This window comes from Lupinus angustifolius, chromosome LG01 (assembly GCF_001865875.1).
Source record: "Lupinus angustifolius cultivar Tanjil chromosome LG01, LupAngTanjil_v1.0, whole genome shotgun sequence".
NCBI classification, from domain to species: Eukaryota; Viridiplantae; Streptophyta; class Magnoliopsida; order Fabales; family Fabaceae; genus Lupinus; species Lupinus angustifolius.
In genome coordinates this window covers 27784412-27800724 of record NC_032009.1, presented here as the reverse complement: position 1 = coordinate 27800724, position 16313 = coordinate 27784412, and the positions used below count along the sequence as shown (strand labels likewise).

The 16313-nt window shown below is 35.6% G+C and overlaps 3 protein-coding genes across 4 annotated transcripts; 2 read left to right on the top strand and 1 right to left on the bottom strand.

Annotated features, from left to right (window-relative positions):
• LOC109359561 (protein SCAI-like) lies at positions 336 to 6005 on the top strand. The gene is made up of 9 exons (XM_019604268.1): positions 336 to 1035; positions 2688 to 2891; positions 3000 to 3242; positions 3644 to 3710; positions 3814 to 4008; positions 4161 to 4252; positions 4545 to 4724; positions 4802 to 4938; positions 5118 to 6005. Exons 1-9 carry the CDS (start codon positions 529 to 531, stop codon positions 5302 to 5304), a joined length of 1812 nt encoding a protein of 603 aa, XP_019459813.1. The 5' UTR covers positions 336 to 528; the 3' UTR covers positions 5305 to 6005.
• Positions 7485 to 12551, top strand: LOC109359476 (pentatricopeptide repeat-containing protein At4g02750-like). Of its 2 annotated transcripts, none has more exons than XM_019604160.1 (4): positions 7485 to 8411; positions 9200 to 10769; positions 11650 to 11968; positions 12444 to 12551. In XM_019604160.1, the coding sequence occupies exons 1-2, from the start codon at positions 7574 to 7576 to the stop codon at positions 10144 to 10146; spliced, it is 1785 nt and encodes a 594-aa protein (XP_019459705.1). In that variant the 5' UTR covers positions 7485 to 7573; the 3' UTR covers positions 10147 to 10769; positions 11650 to 11968; positions 12444 to 12551. The 2 variants fall into 2 exon arrangements, with proteins under 2 accessions (XP_019459705.1, XP_019459712.1); XM_019604167.1 differs by lacking the exon at positions 12444 to 12551 and adding an exon at positions 12135 to 12311.
• LOC109359507 (ras-related protein Rab11A) lies at positions 13221 to 15953 on the bottom strand. The gene is made up of 2 exons (XM_019604203.1): positions 15617 to 15953; positions 13221 to 13986 (listed from the first exon to the last, which is right to left on the bottom strand). The coding sequence occupies exons 1-2, from the start codon at positions 15829 to 15831 to the stop codon at positions 13551 to 13553; spliced, it is 651 nt and encodes a 216-aa protein (XP_019459748.1). The 5' UTR covers positions 15832 to 15953; the 3' UTR covers positions 13221 to 13550.

Sequence of the window (16313 nt, the reverse complement as noted above, 5' to 3'; positions counted from 1 at the left end):
GGAAACTGGAAAAAGCAAAAGCGAAATGAACAGCAAAATTATTTAAGGAAAAAAAACATCTACACCACGTTATAATTAACAATCAATTAAAAAATAACTACACATTACAAAGTCCAACGCTCTAATTCTTTTTGGTACAAACCACAAGTATCTTCTCAATTTTTTTTGGATAAACAATTAATCATTTTGGATTCATAGTTGTATCTTTGGTGTTATTGATATCCTAAAAATTGAATTATTAACATTTTGATTCTTACACTATTCATCCTAACGCATTGTTTATGTCCAAACACTCTAATCTATTATAATAGATTAGTACTATATTATTATTATTACTTGATTACTACTTAACATCCCAAAATAGCATAACCACCCTCTTCAAAACGTTTCTCTTACGCACAGTTTTCATTTTCCGATTACTCGTTTCTCTCTACCCACACTCTGAACTTTCCGATGACCGGAGACAATAACCGTAACCGGACGGAGAACTGAACAACAAGAATCCCTCTCCCTCTCCGGCATCCATCCATGTCGGACGACGACCACGAGTTGCAAACCTTCCGAGCTCTGGTGGAGAGCGCGGACCGCAAGTTCGCTAGGGTTCGCGACGCTCCGACGTACGACCACGGCGGCAGCCAGGGACACCTGTTCCAGAAGGTCTTCAAAGCCTACACGCGCCTTTGGAAGTTCCAGCAAGAGAACCGCGCGAAGCTGGTCCGGTCCGGTCTGAACCGGTGGGAAATCGGCGAGATCGCGAGCCGGATCGGCCAGCTATACTTCAGCCAGTACATGAGAACCAGCGAGTGCAGGTTCCTTATCGAGGCTTACGTTTTCTACGAGGCTATACTGAGTAGAAGATACTTCCAAGGTTCCGAAGCTTCTTCTTTGCCGAAAGATCTGGGAGTTAGGTCCAAGGAGTTGCGATTCTACGCGCGGTTCTTGCTCGTTTCGTTGATTCTGAACCGTGTTGACATGGTCAAACATCTCATGAACTGTTTCGTTGCTTTGGTTGATGATTGCAGGAGTAACTTCCGGGTAATGCATTGCTTTTCTTCTGAAATTGGAGCTTAGTAATTTCGTGCTCTACACTGTTATTTGTTTCTAATTATAGCTTAATTTTTGGGTTGACTGTTCAATTGTTGCTAGAAATAGAAAGTGGACTAACATTCATTGATTTTTTCACCCTCGTTTGTAACAAGTTCTTAATAATGAAAGTACAGATTCTTATCATGAAAATAGTAATAGTGAAAGTACAGATGATATATTTTGTGTGAAGAGTGGAGGTGCTCTGTTTAAGTTCAGTTAGTTTCTTTTTACTGCCTTTTAGAATCATTAAGTTTCATCTCAAAATAATTAGAATAGCATCTTGTGTCTTAGAGGCGTTATATAGGTTTTAAACCTTGGCCCTGACCAAAATTGAGGTCGCACGGTTGAGGTTTTGGGAGTTTGTGCCCATATAGCAAATATAATCATGGCCAAAATTTCCTGCAATAGTCTGTAATGCTAAGATTTTGGGAGTCTCTGCAACTCTGCAATTGGATACTTAAAACCTTTGATGGAGCACAATAATGTCGTCTAAATCATTTTGTTGTTTAGTTTGTGTAGTTGACCTCAATCAGTGGCATACGGCTTGGTTGTTCTATGTAAGGTTATTATATTTCATTTTCACCTGATTCCACTGGAGGAAATAGATGCAGGGGTAGAACATTTTAGGGCTAAAAAGTAAATGGAGTCAAGTCATGGGTAGAAAAGATGAAGTAAGTTGATGCTTATTGTGAGAAGTTTGATACTTCATTAGTCAATCAGAGAAGTTTGCTAAAAATCATATCTGGTGAATTGGATGACATGTTTAGTTATTTTCATGGACTTGATCTTAACTCTTAGTTTCTTTTGTGGTTAATGAGTATTGTATGGAGGTGATCTCTGTGGTTTTTCAGAATGGGTTATATCAAGGATATTGAATGCACTCAAGTTTACTGTAGTATAGAATAAGCAAATGATGAGATTTTTTGTAAAAAAACTTAGCCTCCAGTTATGGAGCTAGGTTAATTATTGAAAAACATTTCCGACCAGAAAACCTACTATTTTCAGTGTTGGCGCAGTGTCAATTTGTTAAAATTTTAATGTGAATGTCGACAAGCATGCAATAATGAAGACAAAAGAAATTGCTGTCATTTGGTAAACATAACATTCTGAAGTGCCTGGTACCTGCCTAAATGCATTTACAAATCTTCATTAGATAAGTGGAAACAATAACCTTGCTTAAATAATAATACTTCACTAAATACATGATTTAACTGCAAGGGTCCAATTGAGTCTATTGACTTAATTTGGTAAATCATTAAAATAGGTCAAACTTTTTATTTTTGTCCTGAGATCTTATTCACTCACCTCTTCATTGTTTTGCTGCAGTTTTTTATCATTTGCAAATTTATTGCATGCTTGATTGTTATTTTTTTGAACTAAGGTTCAACTTTCCAATCTGCATGTGATTTGTATTTTTATTTTTTACTCATAATATCATTCATTATCAAGTTAACTTTTAATGCTTTACATTCAGATAAAAATCCTTAACACTTGATAGTAATAAATTTCACTGATGCTTTGTATTCTCCTATTCATCCAGAGAAGGACATGTCTCTATATTGCTTATTTGAGTTGATGAATATGAAACTTGTTCTTTTCAGGAAACCAACTTTAAGGAATGGAAGCAAGTGGTGCAAGAAATTGTCCGCTTCACAAAAGTAGATAATGGCTTCAGTGTCAGGTCTATGCGTTATTGTGGCACAATTGATACTCATCGGGCTTCTCTTCCTTATGTGGCTCGTTTTCATGCAAAGAGGGTTTTAAAATTTCAAGATGCACTGTTGACAAGCTACCACCGAAATGAGGTCAGTACTGATTCATATAGCCATAGTGGTTCTTAAATTTGGATCAATAGCATACTGAATAACTGGAAGAGATGAAACTTATGAACCTTCATATATTCTCACTTTCAGGTCAAGTTTGCTGAGCTTACATTGGACACCTATAGAATGATACAATGTTTAGAATGGGAGCCTAGTGTTTCATTCTTACAAAGACACACAGTAAAACCAAATGAGAATGGTGACATGATTGATCATTCAGGAGCTTCTGCAGTAATTGATTTGAATCTTGCTGCAGACTTAACTGATCCAACTATGCCTCCTAATCCTAGAAAAGCTACCTTGTATCATCCGACTGTGACACATTTGATGGCAGTGAGTTTTCAATCTCCTAACATAACTGCTATGAGAAACTATTAAAGCTTTTCAGGGTGCATAATAGGACTTATACTTTTAGATTAGTGAAACATTTGTAGTAATACTTCTCCTTTCACTTGACTTGGATATTCTTATCTGTTCATCTGCATCACTGCTTTTGATGTCTTTTGTTGGATCTGGTGCATACTCTTGTAATTTTGCATGTATGTTCGTGCACATTTGCATAACATGTTAATGTTTGTTTTTTCCTTCATGTCACACTCTATGATCTGATTTATGAATTGGTACGAACATTTTCACTTGTTAAATATGGCTGCTACGTCCCATTGGTATATAACTTTTTACTGGTAGGTGAAGATATGAGTTGTTAATTTTATATTGAGCATCATGTTATGCAGGTTATGGCAACCATTTGTGAGGAGCTGCCACCAGATAGTGTTGTGCTAGTATATCTTTCAGCCTCAGGTTATTACATTTGCCTTGTTTTTTAAAGTATAAATGTTCAGTCTATTGGTCATGTTCTGTTATATAGGTTAGTTACCTAATACCTCAGTAATCACTCTTATAGGGAAGACTGGTCTTAATAATGTCTCTCAGATGGAAAATTCTGGATCTGGAGGGTCTTCCAAATATTCAAGACGTAGCATCTTTTCTCGGACTACCCAAGAACAGAACTCAGGAGCTTCTGAATCTCAAAGTAGAGGCAAGAGTGAATTGAGCTGTTATGACAATTATCTGTGGTTTGGTCCCAAGGGAGATGGTGGTAGGTATCTATACTGAGCCTGTTCTCTGTCAAATTTCTGTAAAAAAGTAATATTCTTTCATGCTTTATGGGTTAGTACTAATTTTATGTTCTAGAAGAAACAAGTACCTCTGCTGTAGCTGCACTTATATTTGCTGTATTTGAATTATCAGGTGCAAATAACCTCTACCCAGGCGATCTTATTCCCTTCACTCGGAAACCCCTTTTCTTGATTATTGATAGTGATAACAGCCATGCATTCAAGGCAGGTTTGTCAAACTTGTATCTGATTTGCCTGGAAACTTTGTTAGGTGGAACCATTGTATATATTCGTTGAATATGATTCTACTTGTTAATGGTATGGTGGAGTTTATAGTTAGCTTGTTATTGTTTGACCAAGGGTTTACCATAACTTTTCCAAGATAAAATTTTATGAAACTAGCCTTGGGAAACCCAATCATGTTGATTTTCTTCAACAATTTGAGTCCGAATGTAGGTTGATCTGTGTTATTTACATTGACATGTCTTGATTAATTGTGTAAATAATGTTGTTACAGGTTTTACACGGTGCTGAAAGGGGAGAGACAGCTGCTCTATTTCTTTCACCATTAAAGCCACTTTTCAAGAACCCATCTGATGTAAATTTACATAATGGAAGCCAATTTACCTTTTTCTTGACTGCTCCCCTGTCATCATTTTGCCAAATGATTGGTCTCTTCCCCAATGAGGCTGATACAGTGAGTATTGTGAATAATCTTTGAACTTTCTCAAATCAACTTCAATATTGTTAGTCTAATTGTTGTGTTAATTCTAGGATGTTTACAATGAAGCTGAGAACATACTCACTAATGCTTTCACTGAGTGGGAAATAATTCTTTGCTCAACAACTAGCATGGATTTAGTATGGGCACAAATGATAAGTGACCCGTTCTTAAGGCGGCTTATTCTAAGGTATTTGCTCTCTTGTATTTTATGAATTAGCTGATTTATTATTTTTATTTTGTTTTGTTTTAATTGGTGATTGGTTTTGGAAAATGACATAATAGCAGTTAGATTTCTTCAGGCACTGTTAAATTAGTGATGTTACTGCATGGACATTCTGTATGATGTGTTCTATCATTTATCTACAGATTCATATTCTGCCGATCTGTGATATCTTTTCTCTGTCCACCCGAGGAAAGTGAACAGTATTTGCCGCTTTGCTTACCAAATCTACCCAATTCCGTTGCACCAAAGTCTGAAGCTGTGCGTTCAGCTGTCATGCAACTTGCTGGGCACTTTGACGTTGCTGACTCTTTTTACTTCACTGATACATAAGTCCGGGAATTAAAGTGTAAAAAAATGTATTAAGTACCTTAAAATGCAGGTTTTGGCGGTTAAGGATTATAGGATCAAATGGGAATATGGGTTAGAAATATGGGTTGACCTTTTGGGAGACAAGATCAAGAGTAATTGTGGTGGGGGCTTGGGCTGTCAGGGTGGACACCAAGTCGTTGGGATGGTTACCACTGTTTGTTGTGCTAAATTCGACCCCACCTGCTTCGTTGGTCTATGTGCTGTTTTTGGTGTTTTGCTCTTTTTGTTAAGTTAGGTTATGGTGGGTACCGTATGACTTTTCATGTGTGTTGGGCGTGACATGGTAGTTGTTAGTTTTAAGTTAGTTTTATTTGTTCATTTTTCATAGCTGTGAAAAATAAATATCAGGTCTGTGTTAATTTATACCCTTTATTAGCAGAATTGGACGTTATTAAAACAACATTGTTTGAGAAGGATGAACCATGTAATCAGGGAGCAACAAATTCCATCAAAACGCGAGGAAGTACATCAATATACCATGTATATTCAATTTCAGAGCTTTGCCGTGTTTGTAGCATGTTTAGTTATGTTTATTTTATTTTTGAGAAATAGTGTTTTAATTATTTTTAAAGCAATGTAATCTCTCGTGGAGCTTTTGCTTATAAAACGTTTGGAATATAAATTTTAAACGAATCTAGAAATATTGGATGAGTTATGTGATATCCCATTTGTAGTGGTTAGCATATCAATCATTTGGTACTTTTAATCTTACATTAGAATACTTACAAATTGCCTCGTAATTTCCTTATGTAGTTCCTCTATCTTCATTTAGTTGACAAAAGAAAATAAAAAGTGAAAAAGAGTAGCTTTTTGTGATATTTGGTACAAGAGAAGAATGAGAGAAAATAAATAGAAAGATATATTTTTTTCTCTTTTTCTTTTGTTTGATTGGAAAGAAAATAAAAAGAAAGTGATAGTGTTAAGATTCAAATGATAAATTTTTTATTATATTATCAATAAAAATTTTAAATGATATTTTTTATATTCAAAAAAGGCTTATGTATATTAGTCAATGTTATTAAACTTGGACCGGTCTCGGTGAGGGCACTGAGTCAATGAGTTACTGGTTGAAACAGTGAGTCAATGGTTGGACCGATTGACTCGATTTGTATTAAAAATTCTAAAAAAATGATGATATTATTTAATAATTTTATACTCCAATATTAAAAATATAATCATACCTAATAAATAAGATTTAACTACTATGAAATGAAATATGATAAATAAGTTAAAAATATTGTAGCACAACATGAATCATGCATTAATTGCAACAAAAAATGAAACAATAAGTTTAAAACTTAGTTAAACATAAAAAGCTTTCCTATATAAGTTAATAAATGACAATCATAACTATAGATAAGTTAAAAATATTTGATTATTTTAATCTAAGAGTGATATCTTTTTTATTGTCTTCTTAAAAAAATATTTTTCGATTGAGTTGAACGAGTCAATCCGTGTTTATGCAAAACCAGATTGATGAGAGGCTCGGATTAGTGAAATGTTCAATTCACAGTTGAAGCGGTTGGTCCGGTCAGTCCGGACCAAGTTTTATAAATATGATATTAGTATCATTTAAAGCTAATAAGTAGAGAAAAATTATGAGAGAAATAATGTATGTGAGTCTCACCCACTTTTTCTTCTTTTTTCCCTTCCTAACCAAAGAGGAGTAAGATCTTCATTCTCTCTTATCTTTTTCTCTCTACTGCTTAAAGTTAAAGAAAACACGAGTGTTCTTGGAACTGATTAAAAACATTTTTTGCTATTATAAAGTCTAACTTGGTTTTCTCATTTTCTCTATGATATGCATTTCTCATTTTCTATATGATATTCATTTTTCATTCAGGTTAGCTTTTATGCATCATCGATTAGATTTTTCCAAGTCTGCTTGATCACATCTGAGATAATTTTATTTTATACTTATTAGCCAATTTTCCAAATAATTAGTTAACTCCTTTTGCAAAATTTTAAATAGAAAAATTGTGTCAGTTTTTTTATAAATACCATATGTCAATTATTTTATAAATATTATATGCCAACTTTTTTTCCACCACTTTAAGGCCAGGTTTATAATTAAGTTGACAACCTTTTTTTTTAGAAAAAGAAGAGGACTTTTTTTATAATTTATTATACGATATAAAACTAGTTCCAGTACTCACTGTCACCAGTCACCACACATAAATTGAAACTGGTTCAAATATAGGAGTTATATGGGTTTTGATTCAGCGCGGGAATGCTTTTCGTTATTCTCCATCGGTTCACAACCAAGCGCGTACCTCACTTCCACCTACTCCATCCTCGAGTCACCACTACCCTACTTTCCCAGATCACGCGCCACCCCCTTCTCCTCCCACTCGCTAACCTTTTCTCAACTCACAATGTCAATGATATCTATCGCGTCAACCTCACCATCGCCTCTCTCTCACGCGCCGGAAACATCGACGCCGCACGTCAACTGTTCAATGAAACGCCTCACAAAGATATCGTCACCTGGAACTCCATGCTTACCGCCTACTGGCAAAACGGACTTCTAGAACATTCCATATCCCTCTTTCACTCCATGCCTGCCAAAAACGTCGTGTCGTATAACTCCATTGTCACCGCCTGCGTCCAAAACGACATGCTCCACGATGCATTTAGTTACTTTGTCTCAATTCCGGAGAAGAATGTTGCATCGTACAATGCCATGATCTCTGGTTTTGTGAAATTTGGGCTCATGAAGGAAGCGCAGAAGCTGTTTGAAGAAATGCCTTGGCCGAATGTTGTTTCGTATACCATGATGATTGATGGTTATGCGAGTGTGGAAGGTGGGATTGGGCGTGCGAGGGCGCTATTTGATGCGATGCCTCACAGGAATGAGGTTACTTGGACAGTGATGATAAGTGGACTGGTGGAGAATGGACTTTGTGAGGAGGCGTGGGAAGTGTTTGAGAGAATGCCGCATAAGAATGTTGTTGCTATGACTGCTATGATCACGGGGTTTTGTAAAGAGGGGATGATGGAAAAGGCTAGGACTTTGTTTGAAGAGATTAGATGCAGGGATTGTGTTTCTTGGAATATAATGATCACAGGTACGTGGTGTTTTAAAGCAAGAGCATTGTCATTTTGTTATTAGTTCAAACTTAAGTGAAATGCATTTTGACATATGGAATTAGCCTTGTAAATTTTAATTTAGCTTTAGAATTGAAATTGAACTTATAATTCCAATCATACTTGTTTGGTGTGTAAATGCATTAGCATTAAAATTAGTTATGCTATTTTTTCCCCTTACCCTAAGCCTTAAGAAACAATGGCAAGCACAAAAGTTTAAACAGTATATTATGATTATTATTTATTTACTTTGTCATACACGGCAACCGTTGTTTCCAGTGTTGGCCAAGTTGCTGGCTGCACTGTCTAACCATTTTGGATAGCGCCTAGCGGTGTTCTCCAATTTTTCCTCTATATATATAAATTGAGGTTCTTAGACAATTTGAGTTCTAGCAAAACTGGAACGGAAATTAGAATTCTGAAGAATAATTCCATTTTTTTCATCAAGATTCCAGACCCTTGAGGCTGTATGTGTTACCCACTTGTAAGCTTACAACATGTTCTGATTAAATTGACGAGGAGGGGTAAAAAAAACAAGTCCTTATTGTAATCCTAGGACTAGGAGGTCCGAAACCTGTAACAACTAATCATAATGACCAACAGATGAATGCACAATCCATTTACAGAATCGGAATAGTCACCCCAGTGTTTGGAAATTCAGGGAAACTATAGGACCAACAAAATAATTTAACCTCTTCTACTTTGTCAGTGCAGTTGTCCCCCAACCAATTTATTGATATATTTTTTCACAACTATTCACTGTTTGTAGGTTATGCCCAAAATGGGAGGGGGGAAGATGCACTGAATTTATTTTCACAAATGATCAGGGCTGGTATGCAACCAGATGACTTGACCTTTGTTTCACTTTTTACTGCATGTGCTAGTCTTGCATCACTTGAAGAAGGGAGACAGGTTTATGGTCTCGTAATTAAGCATGGCTTCGATTCAGATTTGTCTGTGAGTAATGCTTTGGTCACTATGTACAGCAAATGTGGTGGCGTTGTTGATTCCGAGTTAGCTTTTGGACAAATTTCCCATCCAGATATCGTTTCATGGAACACTATCATTGCTGCATTTTCACAGCATGGTCTCTATGACAAAGCACGCTCCTACTTTGACCAGATGGTAACAGTCGGAGTTCAACCTGATGGCATAACTTTTCTGAGTTTGTTATCTGCCTGTTGTCGTGCCGGAAAGGTTGTTGAGAGCATGAGTCTGTTTAATTTGATGATCCATAATTATGATATTCCACCAAGGTCTGAACACTATGCTTGCTTAGTTGACATAATGAGTCGAGCTGGTCAGCTGCAGAGAGCATACAAAATAATCCAGGAGATGCCTTTAGAAGCAGATTCAAGCATCTGGAGTGCTTTGCTTGCAGCCTGTAGTGTTCATTTAAATGTGAAATTGGGAGAACTGGCAGCACGAAAAATTTTAAATTTGGATCCTCGTAATTCTGGTGCTTATGTTATGTTGTCTAATATATATGCTGCTGCCGGCAAGTGGAAGGATGTCAATAGAGTCAGGGTTTTTATGAAAGAGCAAGGAGTTAAGAAACAAACAGCTTATAGTTGGATGCAGATTGGAAACAAAATCCATTGTTTTGCTGGAGGGGATCCATCACATCCAAATACTAGTGATATCCGTGTTGCTTTAGGGTGGATTACATTACATATGAAGGTGAAGGGTGATGACACTGAGGAAGTTTTCTTGTAGTGTTCATTTAAATGTGAAATTGGGGAATTGGCACCTAGAAGAATATTGAATTTGTATTTTCATAATTCTGGTGCTTATGTTGTCAAATATATATGCTGCTGGTTGCTAGTGGAAGAATGTAAATAGAGTCGGGGTTCTATTTAAAGTGCAAGTAGTTAAGAAACATTCAGCTTATTGTTGGATGCAGATAGGAAACAAAATCTGTTATTTTGCTGGTGGGGATCAACCACATTCAAATTTTGATATTTGTGTTGCTTTAATGTAGATTACGTTACATACAGAGTGGAAATGTGATGAAGAAGAAGTGTTCATGTAAGAGGATGGGTTAATTTATGCCAACCATTCTGACAAGGGAAGATACAGATTTATTGAGAGTCAAGAGAAATCGCTTTGAACTTGTAAGCTTCACAATTTGTGCCAAATGTATCCTGGAGTGCCAAAGATATAAAGTTGGGAATATGAAAGTTCATGCTAACTGTTCAATTTAATAAGAAGAGGCTGAGAAAATCTGAACAGTTGTTGTGTTGAATTGATGTGGCTGATATTCAGTCCTGGGATTCTTTCCAGCCATAATTACATATGCACTATATACTGATATAAGCCAGTTGAGATCTTCATAAAAGGTATCTGTAAAAACCCCAATATTAAGTTTGATTTCTCCTTCAATTTGCTTATTCTTGCAATTTCTGGTGGATGTTATTGCACCTTCCATATAAGCCATGCATTTAGCAAGTTTTCCAGTCCATCATATAACCTTATAAACTATATCAGGTCAATCATATCTTCAAATTTTGAATATCTTTTAATTTTTTTGTATGACATATGTCTTACATATTTCTCAATCAACCATCATTTTGGGGCAAGCATCTGTAAACTATGGGATAACAATAATGACAACATAACATTTTATAAGAATGGATTAGAGAGATGTTCTTGTCCTGTAACTTTCGTGCCTCAGTAAGTTTGTCTTTGCTAAGAATTACGAGTTTAAGGTTAGGGAAAAAAGAAAGGAGAGAGACAATCAACAATAATACAGTATATTTATTACAGGATGTTATGTGATCCAACCTTATCTCGCTACTCCTATTTAAACTTTAGACTAATAATTAGGTCAAGTAATAGTACTATCAGTACAAGCCCAAGCAAAGTAACAAGATTAATAACCTAGAAATCCTAATATATCGTAGTCTTTTATCCTAAAAAGTGAAGAAAAATGAATACTTTTCAATCCACCTAGATGATCAAGTACGTGGTATGTTGTTGGCACATAGGATGTGATCTCTGTACAAACTATTAGCTGATCATATGGTTGGATGTCCATCATGTTATGTCCAAATTAATGTGCATGGTAAAAATCAAACTTTCTGAAAAAATTCTGATTTTTATCCAATTTGAACATGTATTCCATAAGAAGTTGTTGGATTCTGCATGCGATTCAGCTTTTGGCATCAAATGAAGTGGGGATTAAGTTTGTTATAAATTATTATGATTTTGGAGATGCAGGTATATGACAAGGGAACATGGTTGGTCTCTTGCAAAGATGTGCGTAAGTCTTTTACTAATTCTTCCTGGTACGTTCCTTCTGGTGGAAGCTATCAGGACCTTTTTGACAGTAACTGTAATGCTGACATGAGAGATGATATTAGTTGTACCAATGGGAATTCTGAAGATGGTGTTCAAACAATTGATGATCCTGTGACTCATCAGTTCTGTTGAGAAGGTTTCTGATTTCCCTTTAGAGCATTGCTTGAGGATAGTACCTCATGATCAGAACACTGGTGCCTTCTTATTGCTGTACTGCAAAAAGTTTCTCATCTGCCAGGTAGTTTCCCATATGATTAATTTCTGAAAATTTGTCTCTCTCCAATTCTGTTGAAAGATAGTCTGATTGGAAATTTCTGCTTTTTCAAGTTGTCATTTCTACCTTGTTTATGTTCGTTGTGACAGTGTTTTGTTGTGATAATAAGTTTTTGATTGCTTTCTTGCAGCAGTTCAGGAAAAACCAAAAACAGGAAATTGTTGAGCAATATGTAGAATCAGTAAATCACAGTCTTGGGTAATGACAATGAATGAAATACAGAAGGTTTAGAAAATAGGTTGTTTTGTGGTCATTCTGGAACTTAAAATAGTCTTAATAGGGTCTGAATACTGTCAAATTTAATTTAGAATAGGACAAATTCAAAAGTTTTTAAGGATCAATTTTGGATTTCCATTTTCACTGGGACCAATTTGGTCGCTATGTGACGTTACCATTGACTTTGATGCATCTTTGTAATGGCCCTTTCCTTTTTCTGCAGGGACCAGATGGGCTACAGGGTCCCCCAAAGTGGATGAGTCAACAATGGCCATTGGATGCTAGAGGGGTGGGATGAGATTGACAGTGATGGTTACTACAATGGACTCTCGAAAACTACTTGAAAGGCTTTGAATACGTTTAGACTCAGAAAAGGGTTCTTCCGTGCATGTGGACGAACCCTCTAATAATGTTTCAGGTGAAGTACAGCGTGTACCCGAGTTCAACGGTAAAAATGATGATGATGTGAAAGCTCCTATGAGTTGAAAGTGACTAGTTAACAGATATTTATTCATTAGTTGTAAGAGATTTAAGAAAAACTTGTATAGAAATATATAAACACATACAAGTGTATTTATGATTTTTTGTGTTATCATTAATGATTAAATTAAAATTAAATATTAATGTGTTGTCAAGGTTTTATTGGTTCTATATATATGTTTACATACAAGTTTTAAAATCTAATGCATTTATAGAAATGATTTTTTTTCCTTAAGTGATAAATTTGCTGGTTTTTGTTAACCGACGATGTACTCAGAACAAAGGCAGGCATGTTCATATTTGCATTGATATATTCCATAGTTTTGAAAGGTTTACTCAAATTATTTCTGGGGAACTCTTTCTCTATATGGATGAGCTTCAACATGAGAAATGGCTCTGACGTAACTCAAAATTCTAAACCATCAAAACATTTTTCTTAATTTGGACAGTCGTTTCAAGTGCACCCAGGTTATCAATACATGAAGACCACAATTATGTTGACATACTCTATAAAGTTTCACGCTTAATAGTATTGATTCTGGAATTTAATGAACATGTCCTTGTTGGATCCAAAACTGAAGGGCTTTCAAATAACCATATAAGAATGAGCAAGAGTCATAGCATTTTCACATGGAAAAAGGTTACAAGTCCAATCAATTTACCTGCAACATTAATAGATATGGTACCAAGCAATTTGTATCTACCCCATTTTCAGTTCTTTACTCGGGCATTCAAGCAATCAAAATCTAAATGTATAAACCGAAATCCGCCAAACCCTTAAAAATTAGTAATAGGAACATTGAACCATGAAATCCACTAACTCTGAAACAAATTATAAATAACAGGACGCCTAACAACACGAATTCTTAGCTGGGATTTCCTGAGCAGGGCCAGGAATAATAATCTTCTTTCCGGACAAAGATGCCGGGTTCCCATTACCCTCACTTTCATCAGCAGCTAGGTTCTTCTTGTTTACAGTGTTGTAGATTTCAGTTAAGACAGTTGTGAAGGCTGATTCAACATTAGTCGCTTGCAGTGCTGAGGTCTCTAAGAAAAATAAGCCTTCTTTCTCAGCAAACTCTTTCGCATCCTCTGTGGGTACGTCACGCTGGTTCTCAAGATCACTTTTGTTTCCTATAAGAATGATGACTATGTTCTTGTCAGCATGGTTACGCAGTTCTTCTAGCCATCGGGGTATATGATCAAATGTCGGCCGTTTTGTGATGTCGTAAACCAACATTGCGCCAGCAGCACCCCTGTAGTATGCACTTGTAACTGCTCTGTATCTGTACAATAAACCATTGATATATAAGGGGAAACTGCCATATCACTGATTTGAAAAAGCTCAATATAATAGAGATTAGAGAATGGTGGTACAGTTAAAAAGGGTACAAGAATGACACGGAATAATACTAGCTATTAGTTAGTAGTAGGTTAATTATATTGTTACTTGTTAGTAAGTTCGTTAGTTTATATATAATAAATAAGTCATTTGAGCCAATGTAACAAGTTAGAAAGTCATGGATCATTCGGTGAATGTCAAATATTTGGATTCGTTTATCCTTACTCAAAGAGGGAGGTTGAATCAAAGAACCAGAGGTATTTCTAACAGCTCCAAGAAATTCTCACTTTTCTAAAGTCTGACTAGATTACACCAACCAAATTAACCTATAATGAACAAATTGAACACATAGTCCATCTTCTATGCTATAGATTGTGTTCAATGTGGTGCTAGTTGAAGTGCAATAACCAGAAGATACACTGCATGTCTTATCTACAAAGGTTTTCTTTTTTTATGGTAAATTCTACAGAATCAATGCCATAGATATTTTATGCAAATTTTAGGTCTTTCAACCAAAATATTTGGGCAGTGAGACATGTCAAGAACAAAACAGACTTGATCTGAGTCTGGTGTAATTTTGTTCTGCAAAAATGCTGAAAATATAATATTTTGGTTCTACTAAAGGGTGTAAGAGTGAAACCAAAGAAAGCGGACGTTATATCCTAGTTTGTCCGAACACCAAACTTTACCAGATATTGTTATAGCACTAGTCTCTTGGGCACTGTCAAGACTGGTTAAGACTATGCTATGGCCTATGATTGCTATTCGCTATAATGATATACAGATTTACACCTAGATTTACAACCCCTCACTCTTTTTCTGAATCACATTCGTTTTTGTTCTTTGGTCTCTTTGCAAGTTGGGTTTTGGATGGGAAGGGAAAGGGAAGACTTCAAAACCAATTCACAAGTGTATTTAACGCCTTTGAAGCTTTCCCTTTCCATTCATTCCCCTCCAAAACCCTCATCTCAAACAAACCCTAGAGCATACACCAACTAAACCATCAATCCACACTCCAAATCATCTCAAACCCTTAGATTAAAGGTGCCAGGTTTGGTAGAACCAATGATATTAACCTGAAGACACAACTTAGTTAACATATACAAAACATTTGGAGTTGAAATTAGGTTTGGCCATGAAATTGCCGCACATGATTAACAACAAACACGAAAAATCTTCATAAACTATAACTTAATTTACATAACATCCAATCCTCCATAATCAGCATAACAGATCAACTCATTTAACATATGACAAATCTACTCAAACTACACCATCCTTCCGCCACGACAATCAGATCACGCAGGAATAAAAGTCATAACGGTTGTCACGAAATTAACCAATTCAAATTAAACATTTAATCACTAACTAATTCCAGTACCCGAGGCTCTAAGGTCGAGCATAGATGTACACAGCCTTAGGCTCCCAATCGTAGAGGCTATTTCCATAACCTCCGGATCACAAAGCAAACAACAACTTTATCGTTGCGCCGAGATTTTCATACTCTCTGCTAACTAACTAAGTAGCTAGCAACCAAATAAAATGAATAAAGGGATAAAGTAATTAGTAATTACCGTTCTTGACCAGCAGTGTCCCAGATCTGAGCCTTAACACTCTTATGATCGATGAGTAAAGTTCTTGTCTGAAATTCAACTCCAATTGTTGACTTAGAATCCAAGCTGAATTCATTCCTTGAAAATCTCGCTAATATCTGTGATTTTCCAACAGCAGAATCACCAATCAACACAACCTTGAACACATAATCTATCTTCTGTTCTCCACTACCCATTTCTTTCACTTCCACAACTTCTTCTTTTTACTCTTCTATCTTCTATTTTATATTATCACACTTCGCTCTTCTCTTTTGCTTCAAGACAAGGTTAAACTCACGTACTAATAATAAGGTCGGTTAGAATTAGATGTTTGAAAAATGTAATATCTATGATTCTATTTACTCTATTTATTTCATTCACAATTTATTTTGATTCTATAAATAATCAATAATAATTACATACAAATGGTAAATATCCCATAATAATATACCTTATCATTCTTTTGAAAGGTAATAATACTTTTTTTGGTGATAAAATGCAGTCTGATTTTTTCCCCACTATGTATGTTTTGTTCTCAATCTCAGTCAAATTTTGGTTTAATTGGATATTAGTACGAAGACACTTATTATTGATTTAAGTGTGGGAATTGGTTCCGAGAAAATTCCACATGTTACAAATATTCTAGATTTTAGAAATCATTTTCAATTTATAAAGGAGT